Source organism: Bubalus kerabau, chromosome 3 (genome assembly GCF_029407905.1).
Source record: "Bubalus kerabau isolate K-KA32 ecotype Philippines breed swamp buffalo chromosome 3, PCC_UOA_SB_1v2, whole genome shotgun sequence".
Lineage (NCBI taxonomy): Eukaryota > Metazoa > Chordata > Mammalia > Artiodactyla > Bovidae > Bubalus > Bubalus kerabau.
This window is the reverse complement of record NC_073626.1, coordinates 59,352,925-59,372,808: the sequence shown is the minus strand read 5'-3', so window position 1 is coordinate 59,372,808 and position 19,884 is coordinate 59,352,925. Positions and strand designations below refer to the sequence as shown.

Below are 19,884 nucleotides of genomic sequence, written 5' to 3'. Positions count from 1 at the left end.
AGCTTCAGTATCAGTCCTTCCAATGAACATTCAGGACTGATTTCCTTTAGGATGGACTGATTGGATCTCCTTGCAGTCCAAGGGACTCTCAAGAGTCTTCTCCAACACCACAGTTCAAAAGCATCAATTCTTCGGTGCTCAGCTTTCCTTACTAGTCCAACTCTCACATCCATACAGAACTACTGGAAAAACCATAGCTTTGACTAGACGGACCATTGTTAGCAAAGTAACGTCTCTGCTTTTGAATATGTTGTCTAGGTTGGTCATAACTTTTCTTCCAAGGAGTAAGTGTCTTTTAATTTCATGGCTGCAGTCACCATCTGCAGCAATTTTGTAACCCAAAAAAATAAAGTCAGCCAGTTTCCACTGTTTCCCCATCTATTTGCCATGAAGTGATGGGACCAGATGCCATGATCTTCGTTTTCTGAATGTTGAGCTTTAAACCAACTTTTCCCTCTCCTCTTTCACTTTCATCAAGAGGCTCTTTAGTTCTTCTTTGCTTTCTGCCATAAGGGTGGGGTCATCTGCATATCTGAGGTTATTGTTATTTCTCCTGGCAATCGTGATTCCAGCTTGTGCTTCTTCCAGCCCAGCGTTTCTCATGATGTACTCTGCATACAAGTTAAATAAGCAGGGTGACAATATACAGCCTTGACGTACTCCTTTTCCTATTTGGAACCAGTCTGTTGTTCCATGTCCACTTCTAACTGTTGCTCCCTGACCTGCATACAGATTTCTCAAGAGGCAGGTCAGGTGGTCTGGTATTCCCATCTCTTTCAGAATCTTCCACAGTTTCTTGTGATCCACACTGTCAAAGGCTTTGGCATAGTCAATAAAGCAGTAGTAGATGTTTTTATGGAACTCTCTTGCTTTTTTTATGATCCAGTGGATATTGGCAATTTGAACTTTGGTTCCTCTGCCTTTTCTAAATCCAGATTGAACATCTGGAAGTTCATGGTTCATGTATTATCAAAGCCTGGCTTGCAGAACTTTGAGTATTACTTTACTAGCGTGTGAGATGAGTGCAATTGTGTGGTAGTTTGAGCATTCTTTTGCATTGCCTTTCTTTGGGATTAGAATTGAAACTGACCTTTTCCAGTCCCGTGGCCACTGCTGAGTTTTCCAAATTCGCTGACATATTGAGTGCAGCACTTTCACAGCATCATCTTTTAGGATTTGAAACAGCTCAACCGGAATTCCATCACCTCCACTAGCTTTGTTCGTAGTGATGCTTCCTAGGCCCACTTGACTTCGCACTCCAGGATGACTATCTTGACCATATGTGAGATCAGAGGTAACTTCAGAATTTCTATAATATATATATATACACAGAAAGGCCTGAGACAGCAATGATTTTGGAAGTACATGAGAGGATGCTACCCTGAGCCATGTCTCAACAGCAAGCACACTGCAACATATAGTGTATTTACTTGGAGTGGATGAAGGAGGGCTGATGAAGAGTATGGAGAGTTTATGCTTCTACCACATCCCTCTGCTTGAACTACCGTGTGATTCCCCAGGCAGCTTTCCTACTGGTAATAGCTCTATGTCATATAAAAGCTCTATGTCTATTTCTACTGCTGAAATAGTACCTTTAAAGTCTCTGTTCCTAAGACATAATTTGAAAGTAAGTTCTTACCTGCACGGTTGACCATATATACTTCCATTTCACTTGGGAATTTTGATTGTAGCAGTAACAGCCTGACACAGAAGCTTTAATTATATCCATCTCCTTCAAAGCTTTACACGTAGAAACTGAGAAATGGAAAAGAGAATATATTTCCTAAATATATAATTGCCCAAAATCTTCTTTTTTATTCACAGGGTTAATGATGGCTGCTTTTATACTTTATGAACATTAAATTATTCTAGGCAGTAATTACAGTCCTTCAGTCCTTCCAGCCTAGCAGGAGACAAAAATATTACAGTCTAATACCAATAGTCATATGGCAGATGGAAGGATGGTAAGAGCAAGGAGAACAGGCACATCTTCAATCTTGAAGGAGAGGGGAAGGACTGAGAGGCTTCCCGGAGAGGAGGAAATGTGAGTGGACCACTGACCACAGCTGGGGGCAGTGACCTAGAAGTCAGGGGGTGGGGGTGACAAGTGCGCCGAGATCCACAGAGATGAGGGAAACGACGGACGTGGTCTAGCCATTCACGAGGATGGCACGCAGGGAATACACGAGGGCATTTTAACACTTGCAGCTAGAGAGCTAAGCAGCAGTTATCGTTACAATGAGTAATGAGGACTTCTGGCTGAAAGCAGAGCACTGAGGGATTTCAGGCAAACAAAGTTTCAGCAGGAAACTGCTGACATGCCAGAGGGTTTAACTGAGAAGAGTTCAGTGAAGACGTGGACGGGGGTTCCCAGGCACCGACAACAGCAGAAAGCCTTCAACCTTCCTAGGCCTGAGATGGCAAAGGGGGACCCACTGTCACTGGAGGTGCCAGAGCTGAGAGGACAGCAACCCAAGGGAACACAGACACTGCCAGGACTCCAGGGGCAGCTCTCTCCTGTCCCCACCCCCTACCAGTCTCTCATCGGCCAAACCCAGTGGGAAGCCAGAGGGCGAAGAAGCCCACAGAGGCCAGCTCCCTGGCACCGAGCAGGGGAGAGGAGGGCAAACGGACCTGCGGGAACAGAAAACACAGGCATGTCTTGGAAAGGGCATTCTGGAAGCCATGTGAAACCCAGAGGGGAAGAGCACGGCAAGCAGAGCTGTAGGGGCTCCCGAAGCAATCTGAGTAAGAAATGAACCAAGCAGGAGGGAGAAAGAGCAGATCAAAGAACACCTAGCAAGTGGCATCAACAGACTTAGAGATTCAGAGGCAACCTGATGGTTCTGGTGAGCGGGGAGATGGTGAGGCCCTTTATCCACATACGGAATACCAGAGAAGAAGCAAGTTTGTCCAGTGAAAAGGGCATGAGTTCACTTCTAGACGTACTGAGTCTTGGTTGATGGGACTAGGTAAAGATGACAGGTCTGGAGCACAGGAGAAGTCTGGCTCAAAACAGATGCATACATACATATGTGTGTGTGTTCTAGGTAATATGCAATATATAGTATGTAATGTATAATACAGCGTAACACTGTGAAACAGAAGACAAGTGCTGCATTACAGGTGGTAAATGACTGTAGTAAATGCCACAACCAAATTATAAAGTAATGGGGTTCATTTTACTCTGCAGCTGCTGCTATTGAATTATAAATAAAGGGAGATGAAGTCAAAAGCCAGTCCTGGACCCAGGACAGGGTACCACCACCACATCTGTCAAGCATGGAACAACAGGGCACACAGAGAAACCACAGGCCAACCCCCGACTCCCCTAAGGAGAGTGTGATCAGCTGTTTCTCCAGGAAATCTGAAATGAAGCCAAAACCGCCTGCTACACCAAAGCTGAGGAAGGATGGGGTGACCAGTAATGACTCGCAAGGAACCGCGTGAAATCAGTCAGCCAGAGCGGAGATCTTTCTGCTGGGAGTCTCCAATAAAAGAGGGGATCCCTGCCTGTCACTGTGGAGGGAGCACACGTGGAGGTGGGGGGAGAGGCAGGTGAAAAGCGGTCTGCAGACCCCAGCAGCCCAGACCATCATGAAAACATGAACCCCAGCTGTTCCTTCCTCAGGGTTGCTCCTCAAACTACGTGTGCCCACTGTAGGGGCTTTTCTTGTGGTCCTTCCACAGTCCTTCCTCTCAGAGAGTTCCACTTCTTCACAGGTCAAATCAGTTCACACAAGTATGGGAACTGATGGCTAGTGGGCTTGTTAGTGGGCAGAGGAAATGTGCTGTGGAGCCTGAGCGTCACAAGCAAACGTTACCTTCCACTGAGGCTTTTTTTCATTTTGGTCCTAAGACTGTCTCCTAAATCATTTGATATTTGTAACTCTTCAGCTACGAGCAAGATGATGCAATCTGGGTACAGTGCAATAGCTTGACTTCAGGAGTAAATGTTCCTGTCGTCCAGACGGTGGCTTCATGCACTTGGATGAATGTAAAGGACTGCGAGCTGGTCAGCTCCCAGAACCGCCTCAATTCCCCCCTCCACAACCTATCCTCTTACCAGCACATGGACCTTTTAGAAACATCAATCAGAGCACATCGTTTACCTGTTCAACCACCCCCTCCCCAAACGACTTCTCAAAGCAAAACCTGCTCTCCTTTCCTGGGAGCCAGGCACCTCTGGCCTTCCCTCCGGCCACATCGGTCAACTTGTCCTCATGACGCTGAGCTGCCCCCGCCTCAAGCATTCCTGCATGTGGTTTCCTCCGCTTGCAACTGCTTTCCCCAGATCCTGGCAGAGTTTCTCCTTCCAATAGATAACATTTGTGTGCTCAAACGTCCCCTTCTCAGCAAGGCCTTCTCCGACCCTGCTGTCTAAAACGGCACACTCCAACCCCTCCCTTCTTACTCTGCTTTCTTCTCTTCACATTACATACGTATTTTTTAGTTGACACTCTCCCTTCATGAAGTTCAGGACACGGCATGTTCATCACTGTATCCCCACATTTAAGTATTCGTCTTTTACTCGTGTGCTGTAATTGCAGAGGACTGGTGGGTTATTTAGGACTTCCCTGGTGGCTCAGACGGTAAAAGCGTCTGCCTATAATGCAGGGGACCCGGGTTCGATCCCTGAGTCAGGAAGATCCCCTGGAGAAGGAAATGGCAACCCACTCCAGTACTCTTGCCTGGAAAATCCCATGGACGGCGGAGCCTGGTAGGCTTCAGTCCACAGGGTCGCAGAGTTGACCTAGTGAAGGCAAGGCTGTCTTGCTGTATCTCACTGTGTGTGCTGTTTGATGAACCCATGGAAGGCAAGGCACGAGCAGGGAAGCTAGAAGAAAACTCGAGGAGCAATAGGAACTGCAGACACACTGTCTTCTCTCCTCTCGTGGTTGACCCAGCAGACACAGACATAATGCAGCCGCAACGCAGCCACAAGGTCACTTCCAGGTGGAGCTTATATGTGCTTACAGAACAAAGCAGCCCGTGGTCAGCTGGGTACCTTGTGATGTGCACGTGCAGCACTTTAAGTGATCTCAGCGGTTACATCATCACCATCTACAAAACGTCGGGCAAGAGAGCCCGACGACACCATCTTGGCCAATTTGCTCTTTCCCTGCAACGGCCAGTCTTCACAAGAGCCTGGCCAGTGCTGGCACCATAAGAGGGGGTGCTCTCCAGGCTCCCCTTGAAACAACCTGATGCTGGGCACCTGTCCAGCCTGCACCATGGCCATCCCCCCAACAGAACCTGCAGGCTCCACCGCCCCTTCCCTACCCCAGCATCCCTGTGCCCTGAACTACAGGGTGAGAGCGCTAACCCTTAACACCCCTCGAGCTGGGAACCATCTTCTCTCTCCTCACCAGGCAGAGGAGGGAGTGGGAGACAAGTGGTGGGAATCCGCTTGCTGCCGTTGTACTCGATACGGTAGGTCAGTGCATTCTCTGTAAGGGACCTCCCAGCTGGAGGACTAGAACTAGCTCCGATGTCACCTGGTCTTCAACCAGATTAAGGAAAGCACAGATAAAGAAAGGCTGCCCTGATTTTTGACACCTACAGATCTACTACTAAGAGCATGTTGCAAACAGCATCTCCCCTGGAATTCTCCAGAGCAACGTCTGGCTTTGGAGGTGAGACTGACATTGAATTCACACAGGAGACATCACAGACGAGGCGCTGGCATTTCATGATGTTCTCTGGCTGCTCTGTTACCACCTGTCTCTTGTGCATCTCAGTCAACCCACACAAGAATTCCTAACTACCTAAAGAACTAGAAACTCAAGCCACAAGAAACCTCAACCCTAGCTCCAAACGAATTCAGTCCAAGGAGTCTTAAGTCATGGACTAGTTGGACCAGCGTAAGATAGTAACTTTGACAACCAAGGTTCTTAACACAGCTGGCCTACTGTCTTCCTAGAGGGAACCAGATCTTTTCATTTTGATGATTTATAAAGGTTATGGCTTTCCTAGGCCTCGCCTCCTTTCAGTTATCTTCTTCTAGAGACATTTCATTAGGCATTTTCTACTTCCTCTACCTCCATCGGAGCGGGGCAGACAAAAACTGTAGCCAGCTTGACTGATTAGCTGAATTTTGTCACCTGTTCAAGCCCTGACACTGAAGGCTACGAGGCTGCGGGCACGTCTGCAGGTGTCATTTATTCATGCAGCCTCGGGCTTTGCCCATTCAATCAGGTAACATTGGAACTTCCTGGTGGTAGATCAGGCAAAAGGACATATATCTCAATAACAGCAACATCCCCTTACAAGGCAATCCAGAAAACAAAAGGAAACTTTTAGGGATACATACAAATGTCAAAACAATCATTCACTGGGTCAGAAGAGAGTAACACCTGCCCAGAAAGAGCCGCTGCTTCCCCTGAGCTGAAACACATCTCCTTCCCAGAGGGTGCCCCCCCACCCCCGTAACCTGGGTACTCACTTCCTCAACCCTGATTCAGGTCAGAATGGTCTGCAAGTGTGGGCCGGCCCAGCTCTGCCTCAGTTCCCAAGCACCTGGGAGCATCTGCAGGACCAACCCCAAGTGCCATCCTTACTATGACGACCCAGCAAGGCCACCACCGAGCACAGCCCTCCTTAACCACCTGCAGTCCTTGGCAGGCTCTCCTGAACCTGTCAATAACCCTGACTTCTAAAGAACAGTGGGTTTCTGGCCAGCTGTGCCCAAACTGCTATGACGAAGCTCAGTTCTTTACATGACCAAAGGATTTGAGTCAGGGTTCCCTTTACCACTGCGATCCCTTAGTTCATTTAAAACACCACTCGACTTGAAAACATTCAATCTAATGTTAGGACTACATATCATATATAAAAGAGACCGCTTCACATCACTTGCTTCAACCAATAAATTTAAAATTACTCTTCCGTACTACTTTTGTCATTTATTAGTTTTCCTACAGGTATAAGGATATAATTAAAGAGTTTAGTCATAAACTAAACTTACCTTTTAAGGTAAAAATATTCAGTCAAAACTTCAAAAAAGGGCAGGTAGTACTTAAACCTACTTATAGAATATGTTAAAAATAAAGAGCACAAACTTCAGGTGTTTGCAGATTTTAAACAATCTCCAACGTAAAAATATTTCAGCAATGTTCCTTCTGAAAATTTAACCTTACATGCCCTTATGGGAAAAAATATCTTCAGATGAAATTATAATAGAATAATAAAATCACTTATTAAATCAGGCTCCCACTTTCCCCATCTGGCCTATATGACTGCTTTTCTTTAGGGATAAGGTAAGGCAGGGAGAAGAGTTAAAAAGCAATAAACTTGAACTCCTGAGAGTTCACAGGGCAGAAGGATTTTGGGGGGTATTATTTTGTAAGTTCAAATTCAAACTAATTAGCAGGTAGTATCAAAGTTACAAAAGAACTTCTCTATTAACCGTACTTCTTGTTTTTCTAACCTGGCTTGACTATGCATCTTGATCTTCATTTCTCTTCATTGCATTCTCTATGCAAGAAGGTACACAGAGAATGAAACTGTAACTATCATATGCAAATGCACATTCCGGTCTGATTTTAACTTCAAGTATTGATTTTCTTCCCCATGGATGAATTTTAAAGCTGTGGTTTAAAATGGCCTATCACTATGGTTCAATCCTGGGAATTCATCGCAGTGGCCTGAATTTCATCTAAGGACCTTGCCCGCTGGTTCCAAGCTCCTGGTTACTTTGGTTTGAAGGTTCTCTTCCTCTTAGCCAGACAACTATCTGCTCCTCCTGTATCAATTGCCTCTGACTTTCCTCCAAATGGGGAGCCAGAAAGCTGTTCTGGCCTCAGTCTGGATGTTCTCCATTCCATGGAAGGGTGTGTAAGGGTATGTGTGTGTCTAAGTGTGTGTGCTATTGGAAGACAGATTTTTAGAACAGGAAGTATCATCTAATCCAAGTATCTCACATTATAGCTGGGCTCTATTTTGAAAACGAAGTACCAGCTGAAACCTGAAAAACAACGGGCTCATTGAGGCAAATAAAAGTAAAGAAAAGGTAGTGCACACAGTGTATGAGAGTCTGCCTGTCAATGAGGAGATGTGGGTTCAACCCCTGGTGCAGGAAGGTTCCACAAGCCTCGGAGTAACTAAGCCTGTGCGCCACAGCCGCTGAGCCTGCGCGCTAGAGCTCACGCGCCACAGCCGCTGGGCCTGCGCGCTGGAGCCCACGAGCCACAGCCGATGGGCCTGCGCGCTGGAGCCCACGAGCCACAGCCGATGGGCCTGCGCGCTGGAGCCCACGAGCCACAGCCGCTGGGCCTGCGCGCTGGAGCCCACGAGCCACAGCCGCTGGGCCTGCGCGCTGGAGCCCACGCGCCACAGCCGCTGGGCCTGCGCGCTGGAGCCCACGCGCCACAGCCGCTGGGCCTGCGCGCTGGAGCCCACGAGCCACAGCCGATGGGCCTGCGCGCGGGAGCCCACGAGCCACAGCCGCTGGGCCTGCGCGCTGGAGCCCACGAGCCACAGCCGCTGGGCCTGCGCGCTGGAGCCCACGAGCCACAACTACAGAAGCCTACGCATCCTCGAGTCTGCGCGCCACAAGAAAAGCCTTCACAATGAGAAGCCTGCACACCTCAACGAAGAGTAGCATCCACTCATCACAACTAGAGAAAAGCCTGAGCAGTAACAAAGATCCAGCAAAGCCAAAAAAAAAAAAAAAAAAAATTCCCTTAAAAAGAGAAAAAGGTAAGGAAAATATTGGAGAACATTCAGCAACAGAAGATTTTTGTTTTACTGATGGGAAAACTATGGCGCTTAAAGATTATCTGCCTGGACCAAGGTAATTCTACAAGTGAGTGGCTGAATGTAATGACCGAAGAAGAAATCCAAGTTCTGGATGCTGGTCCAGGCTACTTACAATGTTCTGGCTGCTGCCATGCTCCGAAACTCTTAGACAGATCTGTGCTTTATTTTTTTCATCAGTATATACTGGTTACCTCTTTTACTACCAAGCCCTCTTCTGTAAAATACGTATATAAATGGTTCCTACCCTATAGGGCTACTATGGGTATTAAATAAGATAATGCAATCAAAGCACTTTTAACACTGCCCGGTAGAAAGTAAACACTTGACAAACTTCTATTCAATGAAAACTGATCTAGAATAGCCCCAAGTACCTCACTGTGAGATTACCAGGAGTTGGCAGCTCCAGCTGAAAATCTGGTAACTGCCTTCATTCATAGACAATCCGGATTTTAACAGGAGGAGGCAGCTTTCCCCACCTATAAGCCCACAGCTGGTTGCCTCCCTTGCAACCGAAGGTGGGCAAAAAGATGAAGGGAAGTTAGTGGACAGTGAGTCCAGGAAATCTTTTAAAGGATTTAATGGGGGAAATTAATGAAATAGAAATGTTAAGCTCATAGCAGAACTGAAGTTAGAACTCTTGCCCTGCCCGGAATCAGGATCTTGAGAGCACGCCACAGAAAGCCATACCACCAGCAGCAGCTACCATTTCCTGTTTCCTCTGGACCAGGGACTGCACACACGTTACACATCACGACAATCCTGTGAAATATTATTATCCGTGTTTTACACGTGACCAGTAGTGGCTTGACTGACTCAAGGTCACAGAGCTAGTCAGGGTAACAGAATTTCAGTGTAATTCTAAAGCTAAGCTTTTACCATCCTGAATGGGAAAGAATATTTTTCGACCTAAATTGATAAATACAAATGTCCTGTGTTGAAAGTCTGGAGACAAGGATCATCTGTAACAATGACTTGTCCTCATGTCCTTGGACAAATCAAAACTTCTCTGGACTTTGGTTGCTTCTATAAAACGTGGGAACTGGGCCAGAATGAACTTTGCAGCTGCTTCTAATCCTAAAATCCAGTCCCCGGCGGAGTCCAGGGAAGCCGAAGCAGGCGGTCAGGGAGGCCGCCTTAAATCTGGCAGGGAGACGCCGCCCGCGCCCGGCTCCGCGCCGCCGGGGCGGGGAGAGCCTGGGTCACCGCCGGGCCGGGGTGTTGGCGTGGGCGGGGACGAGCAGGGGGGAAGGGCGACAGGAGGCCGGAGAGGGAGGGGGCGCGCGCGCCCGCAGCCCGTGCCCGCAGCCCGTGCCCGCGGTTACCTGAGACGGCTGCCGCCTCCTCCTCCCCGCGCTCGGCGCCCACGGGCTGCGCGGCCAGAGGCGGCAGCCAGAGCAGCAGCCAGCACGTCTCGGGGGGCAGCCTCATGCCGCTCGAGGGCCAGCCGCGCTCGGCCCTGGGCGGAGGGGTTCCTCGGGCGAGAGTGGCGGAGATGGCGCGGTGCGCCGGAGGAGAGCGGAGGGCGACGCGGCCTGCACGCGGGAAGGGCGGAGGTCCCGCCTCCCCCGGCAGAGGAAGGGTGCGGCCGCGGTCCAGCCCCCGCCCCGCCGGGCTCCGCCCCGTCTCCCCCTGGAGGCTCATGGGCCCGCTCTAACCCCGGAGGGTGCGGGCCCGAAAGGACCGTCTGTGCAGAAACCTGCCCTGACCCCCGACTGCGGGGTTTTAGGGCTCAGTTTCCAGAGTTCCCTTGCGTGACATCCCAGGAAGGCTAAGGCCCTTCAGTTCAGTTCAGTCGCTCCGTCGTGTCCGAGACCCCATGAACTGCAGCGCGCCAGGCTTCCCTGTCCATCACCAACTCTTGGAGCTTGCTCAAACGCCTGTCCATCCAGTTGGTGATACTATCCAACCATCTCATCCTCTGCCGTCCCCTTCTGCCGTCAATCTTCAGCAACCCCCTTACTTATAAAAAAAATAATAAAAATCAATTCATCTTTCATTTTCCTTTTTGTTTATAACAACAAATTGGCAATTTGGTTGCTTAAATAGACTGACTTCTCACATTTCAGTACAAAGAGCATGTAAAACAGTCTCTCGGAGAAGACTCTTGAGAGTCCCTTGGACTCCAAGGAGACCCAACCAGTCCATTCTAAAGGAGAGCAGTCCTGGGTGTTCATTGGAAGGACTGATGTGGAAGCTGGAACTCCAATACTTTGGCCATTTGATGCGAAGAACTGACTTATTTGAAAAGACCCTGATGCTAGGAAAGATTGAAGGCAGGAGGAGAAGAGGATGAGATGGCTGGATGGCATCGCCAATGGACATGAGTTTGGGTAAACTCCGGGAGTTGGTGATGGACATGGAGGCCTGGCATGCTGCAGTCCATGGGGTCGCAAAGAGTCGGACACGACTGAGCGACTGAACTGAACTGAAAACATGCTCTCAACCAATATAACATACCCCTTGAAATTAGCTTGTGTGTGTGTAAAAAGATACAGAGAACAGATTGGTGGTTGCCGGAGAGGGGGTGGGGAGACGAGGGAACTGGGTGAAGGCGGTCAAAAGGTGCAAACTTCCATTTATAAGTTCTGAGGATGTAATGGTGACTTAACAATACTGTAACCTATATTTGAAAACTGCTGGCAGCAGACCTTAGAAGTTCTCATCATTTAAACAAAAGCGTGCAACTGTGAGGAAGTGGATGTTAAATAAATTGATTATATTTACAGTATGTACATATATCAAATCCCTATGTTGTACCCCTAAAACAAGCACAGTGTTATATGTCAATATCTCAATAAAACTGGAAAAATATCTTGAGTGGTTTTAATAGCAATAATGAGTAGAGAACTCCTAGTCTGAATCACCCTTAAACTGTACTTTTTTTTTTTTTTAAGGCACAGATCCTCTTCAGACCTCGGAAACCCATTAATGTGATTCAGTATTTCACACGAAACATTCAGTAGAACAAGAGCTCGTTTCCTCTTTCCTAATTTTGGGCTTCTGCTAAGGTACTCCAGAGAACCCAACTGTGACAGAAATCATCCTCTAAAAATAGTTTAGCCTCATTTCCCCCAAAGGTGTGAGTAGAACCCACTAGACTTTCCCTGGCTTCAAAGTAAAGTTAAACCAACTGCCTTCAAACCCCTGGTGCCATGTGTACACCCAATTATTGCTTTTTGCAAATTCAGAAATCTTATAAAGAACTCTTGAGTTCAGAAATCTCCTTGTAAGGGGCTCTTGGGGAGGATGATTTTTACAAACAAACTGTTACTATTTGAACTCCTATCTTGTCTGACCCTGAAGACTACCTCCAGAGAAATAGCAGAGACCCTAACCCCACTTGCCCCTTGCACAGCACTTTTTTCTAACCATATTTATTTTGATTTAGTCTAATTTTGAATGGCATTATGAAATGTGGCTAAAAGAAACAGGTATATTCTCAAATGACAGAAATGTTTTCCGACATCTGTATCAAGTAGAGGGATAAAAGGAAACAAGTGTGTATTAAATTAATATTTTAAGTGCTATTCATGTAGAATATTCTTAATAAATATCTTTAGCTTCTTATTAAGGAAGCTAAATCAAAACACCACATTCCGCTTTAAAGGATAGCAATAAATATTTTCCTAGAGATAACAGAATCTTAGAAGGTGACCATTTTATCACTGGGGGACTATGATGAAATTCAACTAAACCTCCCCAAAACTTTCTCTCTTAGGAAAACCTCTCGTATGAAAATAGATAAGCTTTGTGGTGACAGTGGCAACGAAGGGGGGAAAGATACTAAAGAACCGTGGAGAGAGAAATCACGAAGACCGAGTAAGGAGAGCAAGATCACGAGTAAGGAGGGGTCAGATTTAGGAAAACTCACGGGTTCTTTCACATCATTATGGAATACCGCTTCCTTTTCATGAGAAGCAGATGGGATTAACAATCTGTGATTAGTGCAGTCTATTGCGCTTCAATTACATCAGCATTTGTGGTGCCTTTCTAGAAGACGATGATACTGATTAAACAAACCAAACCAATACCAAATCCATATAAACAGGACTCCTGCAGAATCTTCTGTTCAAAGCTTTCTGGGATATTATACAGCTTTGCGTTCTATCTTTCTGTTAGAAAACAAAGAATATGTTTGCCTGTCAGTGGATCAGTGAGGTAAGAAAGTTGTAACTGGGGGTTGCCATTATACCTGCCCAGGTGATGTAAGACAATTGTACCTAGATTTTAACACCAGCCAATACATTTCTACCCCAAAAGAGATGCTTGAAAAAGGACAAAATTCATTGTCTATTTGAAGAAGTTGCCCAGTTGTATTGCCTACAGATTTCAGCTATGGATTTCCAGTAAACACTCTGTGGCAAACTCTAAGACAAACAAAGCACTGCCTGTCTGGAACTCATAGATAAGGAAGAAGTTAGAACTCTCGGCAGAATGCTAGTGGTGTGGGTAATACTTAAATATTTAATGCTGTAAAGGCAGATTCCCAGGACATACCCTCCTGAGACTGAGTCAGTCCATTTGGCATAGAGACCCAAATGTCTCTTCTTAATATTTACCCCAAGTGATTAAAAAATATTAGGACTATGAGTTTTATAAGTTTCATGCTTGACTGGAAGTAGAATTGGGGACAAGTTTGTAATCATAACTAAAATACTGTGTGTGCATTTTATGTAATTCATATTGCTAGAATATGACATCTACTTATTTTTTCAAAAACCAATACATAATAAAGAGCTTCCTTCATATTATTTTAGTGACCCAAGTTCTTTAATTCCATTTGACTATTTTCACATGATGTGATAAAGATTGCAATTCAAATTTCAGCCTCTGCGTTTTTATTTCTGGAGTTCTTGCTCTTTGTAATTAATTTTCTGTAACTGTCACAGGGTTATAATCAGTCATTATGAATCAGAAGTAAAATTTAGTTCATGTCAGAAATTATTTAGGAGCTTTCACTTGGTTTCTAGGTTGGTAGAAGGTTTAATTAAATGAATTAGAAGAAAACAGGCAAAGTTCTGTTACTTTGGATTCTTCCATAAAGGAAGATTTAGAAAGACTGTAATGATACCCAGCAATGCCACAAGGATTACAGAAGCTGCATGTCATCATTTATTTAACAATTCCCATTTTTAGAATTTTATACATCAAGAGAAAAAAAACAGGTTGTTCAAGACTTCTCATAAAAGAATAGAGACATTGACTTGTTGGATCATGTTTTTTGTAGCATATTTCATCTAGAAAATACTTTGAAATTGACTTGCCATATCCTAGCTCAGTAACTTTAATAATTCACATCAGATACGTAGCTTTTCAGTATGAATAAATGATGTTGGGAAGGATTAGAATAACTATAATTTATTAAGAAATACATCATATGTTCTCTAAATTGCTAAAGACCTTGATAAAACATAATTGGTCAAATTCAATCTTTCTGTTCAAATTGAGAGCTGTGGTATTCTTTAAAGTAGTGGTTCTCAGATTTTGGTATGGCTGAGTCACATCTCCAAAGATCTTTATTTATCAGGTCCGTGCAATGACGTAGGAATCCACGTTTACAATTCTGAGGCAAATAGTCTTCTGACCATACTGTACAAGTCGTGGGGAAAAAATATTCAAGTGTTTGATGATTAGTTGATGATGGCTGGAAAATAGTTATCTATAGGAAACGATGTTCTTGGTTAATCTGAGAAAAAGAAGGTAGAAGAGTTGCAGTTTTCTAAGAGTTAACTGAAGGAACTAGGATATAGAAAAATAGTCACCAGTTATCTGTTATGTTTTCAAAGAAATGAGCAAAAAAGAAATAGGTTTAAATTGCAGTCAGTAAGCTTAAGATTGCATGTGTTAATAGATAGATTTTCCCAGCACTGGGATCCTAGTTTATCTCTTACATGGATACCATCCAATCCCACACTCCAGTTGACTTGTTCCTAAAGAATCTCTGCCAAAGCTTTCTTTTCTGCCAACTCACCCTTAGGAAACTTTTTTTCTTAATCAGCTATTCTCTACAATCTAGGTGACCCGCCCCCCCTCCACCCCTCTGGAGTAGTCACTATGAGAACAATTTATAGTGAGATAATTAAATGTGAAAGGCTTTTCTTCTTTCAAGGAAAGCTTTAAACTGCAGATATCCTTTCAGATGGGCTTCCTTGGGTGGCACTAGTGGTAAAGAACCCACCTGTCCGTGCAGGAGACACGTGAGACCGGGGTTCGCTCTCTGGTCGCATCCCTGGAGGGGGATGGCATAGCAACCCACTCCAGTATTCCTGCCTGGAGAATCCCCATGGACAGAGGAGCCTGGCAGGCTACAGTCCATAAGGTTGAAAAGAGTCGGACATGACTGAAGTGACTTAGCCCACATGCACCCATCCTTTCAGTTAAGTTCTTTAACTGCCTTTATTAGTCATTTATTGACAATGTAGAAGATCTGTGTGTAATTTAAGGAGCATTGGTGGTATAGTAGTGAGCATAGCCGCCTTCCAAACAGTTGACCTGGTTTGATTCCCAGCCAATGCAGCGGGCTGACCTTTGTGACTTCTCTCGTGGCTCAGCCAGTAAGGAGTCTTCCTGCAATACAGGAGACCCAGGTTCAATCCCTGGGTTGGGAAGATCCCCTGGAGAAGGAAATGGCAGTCCACTCCAGTATTCTTGCCTGGACAGAGGAGCCTGACAGGCTACAGTCCTGGAGTCTCAAAGAGTGGGACACGACTGAGCGACTTCACTTGAACTCAAACAGAGATTTTCCTCTTGTTTTCAGTTTCCCACTAGGTACGTCAGAACTTCCCCTGTGGTCAAAGGCTACTCAGAAAAATCCTTCAATCAATATTCTTTGATGTGTTTTTGGAAAGAACTTAAATCTTTTGTAAAAAGAGTATGTGGAGCTGGGACATGGAGATAAATAGTCTCAGATTTTGTTCTTCTGCTGTTTCTCTCCCCTCTCCAAATCAGACCTTAAGAGCCTCCATTTCCAATATTACTGTCTGTTCGTATTCTATATCTGGCTGGACCCAAGCGTATTATGGAATTGTTATACAGATTTTTGACTTCTTTATTTTCCCAGGATGTTATAGTGACCATGGGCATGGAAAGACAGTGTAAACGACTGCTAGGAAGAAATTTATGTTTAATTTATAATAAAATAATACTTTACTTTTTGAAGAAAATTGACACAAGAAAGTCTATCTGTTCTGAGTAGTTTCTATAACAAAACCATAATTTCTAAATTGGTCACATTTCAATAGTTTGTGGAAAGTATAAATAATTCAACTAATATACTTCTGCTGCTGCTGCTGCTAAGTCGCTTCAGTCGTGTCCGACTCTGTGCGACCCCATAAATGGCAGCCCACCAGGCTCCCCCACCCTTGGGATTGTCCAGGCAAGAACACTGGAGTGGGTTGCCATTTCCTTCTCCAATGCATGAACGTGAAAAGTGAAAGTGAAGTCGCTCAGTCGTGTCCGAGTCCTTGCGACCCCATGGACCGCAGCCTACCAGGCTCCTCCGTCCATGGGATTTGCCAGGCAAGAGTACTGGAGTGGGTTACCATTGCCTTCTCCGTAAAAAAAAAAAAACCTGTTTAACATAAAGGATGCCTATTACACAAAAAGGAGAATTTCAACAAGATCCTCTCACATATATTATTCACATTGATAAAGTGTCAAAAAGAATCTATAATATTTCCAGTGATTATTATATCTAGTAATGAGTAGAGGGAAAAACAAGGAAAAGTCAATTAAGAACCAGGAGAGATAGTGAAATGAAAGGCAAAGACAGTAACCTCTTAATCCTAAAACAGATTCTTCCTGAAATTCTCCTTTTTGTGTAATAGGTATCCTTTATGTTAAACAGGTTGTTTTTTTTTTTTACTTGTAATACTTAAATATCCACTGTAAAACAAAAGATTTAGAAAGCACTGCAAAATAAATGGATAGCCCAATGAGTTGTTTTAAGGCCAGTACTCCTGTAGCCAAGAGTATTTCAGAAGTCCCCCGTGTGCCTCATTCCAAATTCAAGTCACCTCCTGCCCCTCAAAGCATTCACCATCCTGATATTCACAGCGATCATTTCCTTTGTTTCCTTACAGTTTATGACACCCAAATGCACATCCATAGACATTTTTACCCATTAAAAAGTTGTTTTGGATACATCTTTTAAGTCTCTCTTGTACTGTTTCACTCTTCTATCCTTGGTATTTCCTGCAAACTGGCACCTGGGTTCACAGACTTCCCTGGACTTGCTTTTATTCCTTTGGGTAAGACTAGAAGTGTGTTGTGTTCTTTCCTGAGGAGTCATACAATGTCTGGTTTATTGTTATTTTGTGATACTTCTAACTATTGGTATCTAGATCCATTGGGGGTTACAGAATGGTGACATTCAAATTCCATCATTTCTTTTTCACTATTAGCTGATATATTTTGATAAGGAGACATTATCTCTCATCTACTATTTGGTTACCCAGTGATACATTTCACATGGAAAATGTAGGATAGTGCTCAGGTTTTTTTCTCCACCAGTTTATTGTCCTCCTCTAAAGGTCACCAATTCTTTTGTTTTTAAAAATATTGTCATGAACTCATGATTTCAACATATTTGATAAAATTTCAGTCAATAGCAATTATTACTTATTATTATTATGTTTTTGCTCATATTGTTCTATCTTTGGCCAGCAGGATTCTCTTCAGGTTGGCTTCTGAGTCCTTTCCATATGACTTGATTTGATAACTTCCTTGATTTTTAATAACAGATGTCTATGTTCATCTTATATGCATCCTGCGCCATACAAGAACTCAGTCCTGTTTCCATAAGTCTTGATTTCTTCTATGATTTCTAGACCACAATCTGGGTGGTAATGCTTATTGCTCCTGAGTTGGCTACTTATTGTTATTTGGCCTTTTCAGTGGCAGAGTTAGGGAATCTATCTATTGATTAGTATACATATAGGTACAATTTTACAAATAAAATACTGATATTTCCAATTAAAAGTCAGTGCTGTGTTTAGTTGCTCAGTTGTGTCTGACTCTTTGCGGCCCCATGGATTGTAGCCCGCCAGGCTCCTCTGTCCATGGAAATTTCCAGGCAAGAGTACTGGAGCGAGTTGCCTTTTCCTACTCCAGGGGATCTTCGTGACCCAGGTATCGAACCTACATCTCTTGCATCTCCTGCAGTGGCAGGCGGGTTCTTTACCACTAGCGCCAGCTGGGAAGCCAAAAGTCAGTACTGTGAGATTTTAACCTAGTCAATTTTATACTTTTACTTCATCTATCTCTCTCTTCCTCCGTAACAAGATTTCTAGTTTCCAAGGGTAGGGTAGATGGTGGAATTGTAATATCCCATAACACTCATTTACAGTATCCCACACTGCATACAGAACAGGCTTAGAATAACTATACGCATATCACCACCACCAATATAATTACAAAGGACAGCTCAGGACTTCCCTGGTGGTCCAGCGGTTAGGACTTTACCTTCCAATGCGGGAGACACTGGTTTGGTCCCTGGTTGGGGAGTTAAAATCTGACATGCCTTGCAGCCAAAAAAACAAAACATAAAATAGAAGCAATATTGTAACAAGTTCAATAAAGACTTTTAAAAATGGTCTGCACTAAAAAAAATCTTTTAAATAAAACAATGGCTTAAATTTTTTTCATATGCTCTCCTCACCCTCATCCTATTTTTATAGTTATACTATATCTACATTATGTGCAAATATAGCTTTTACATATTATACTCTTTTAATTCTCATTTAGCATTAGTTCTTCAGATAACTGTTTTTATGTCCACCACCAATTCTTCTACTGATGTCTATCTAATCATTTTGATTGTTTAAAACTCATCCTCCTCTAGATTCTTCAGGAAGGGCTAATGAGAACAAAATTCTCTGAATCCTTGCATAATGATAACTGTTGTTCTGTGCCTTTTATAGTTGAAAGTCAGTTTTGCAGTATATAAAATACTTGCTTTACATTTTATTCCTTGTGTCTCTTAAATACGTCATTCCATTTTTTCCTGGCATAAAGTATAGCTGTCAAAAAAACCTGATGATAATCTACATTTTTTCACCTTTTAAGTCACTTTTGGTTTTGATTGGATACTCAATGAAAGTTTTTTCTTTAAAGTTCATTCATTTTGCTAGAAATATGTCTTGGTGTTGATAATTCTGGGTCAACATTCTCAGCTACACAGTATGTTTTTTTTTTTAATATATGACTTCATATTGTTTTTTATTAAAGAAAATTTCTCTTTAATTATAATTTTTAGTATTTGTTTTGTCCCCTTATTTTGCATTTCTTCTTCAAAAATTAGAGATATTATCCTGTTCATTGTTTCTCTTAGACATAACTTTGCAAGACATTTGGCCTCAATACTTATCTGTTCCTCATTTTTATGTAAAAATGGCTTTCCAGAACTTTTAGCAGGAGACATGGCTTTGAATGACTTTTCTAACTGCACAAACTCTTCTGTGGTTTTCAAGAAGTGTTACGAAGAGTCACCTTGCTTTATGAGGTTTCCAGATTCTGTTCCCTTCCACCACTTTTATCTGATCTCCTCTCTGTTGTTCTCTGCCCAGCAGTTCTGACTCCACTTTCAGCATTTCCCTTCAGCATGACCCTCCGTCTTGGAAGGCAGGTCAATCTCTAGGGCAGCTTAAGCGCCTTCAGTCTTTTAGCAGACCCCTTGCACTCACCACCTACTGGATTGGGCAAAACGTGCCCACTCGCTTTCCAATAAACAGCCCTTGCCATTTAGGGATTCTCAAGTCCACTAAAGTCCATCATACTTCACTGCTTCTTTTGGCTTTTCCTGCCCACGTGTTGAAAGGATTCAGGTTTTGCAGCTGTTGGTGGTCTGTCTGCCTTCACTCACATGTATTTTGAAGTTTGTATAGATGCCTTGTAGCCAAGCATCAGTATAAATGTTGTCCATGGGATTTTAAGCTTTGCTAAGTTGTTGTTCTCTATGATTTTATGTTAAGATTTAGGTTAAACATTACACTGCTGCAGCAGCCATCTCCCTAGAGCCCACCACATAAACTACTCTCTTTAAGTAAAGCCCAGATTTTCACAAGAATTAGGAACAAAAATTATTAATAACTTCCTAACCTTTGATAATTTTATTATAACTTCAGC

At 43.9% G+C, this 19,884-nt stretch overlaps 1 protein-coding gene and 1 non-coding gene across 3 annotated transcripts in view; one reads left to right on the top strand and one right to left on the bottom strand.

Annotated features, from left to right (window-relative positions):
- NEMP2 (nuclear envelope integral membrane protein 2) overlaps positions 1-11,054 on the bottom strand; it is a 28,799-nt gene extending 17,745 nt beyond the window's left edge. Inside the window, exons 1-2 of one of the 2 annotated variants that reach the window (XM_055571931.1) lie at positions 10,083-11,054; positions 1,640-1,755 (exon numbers count right to left, since the gene is read on the bottom strand). In XM_055571931.1, the coding sequence (XP_055427906.1) occupies positions 1,640-1,755; positions 10,083-10,401 (435 nt within the window). In that variant the 5' untranslated portion in view covers positions 10,402-11,054. Of the gene's footprint in view, positions 1-1,639; positions 1,756-4,691; positions 6,036-10,082 lie in introns of those variants that run through there. The other variant, XM_055571932.1, reaches the window with a different exon arrangement.
- Positions 4,575-4,648, top strand: TRNAY-AUA (transfer RNA tyrosine (anticodon AUA)). Its single transcript has one exon. It is a non-coding gene; the product is annotated as a tRNA-Tyr (tRNA).
- Positions 11,055-19,884: the final 8,830 nt, after the last annotated feature.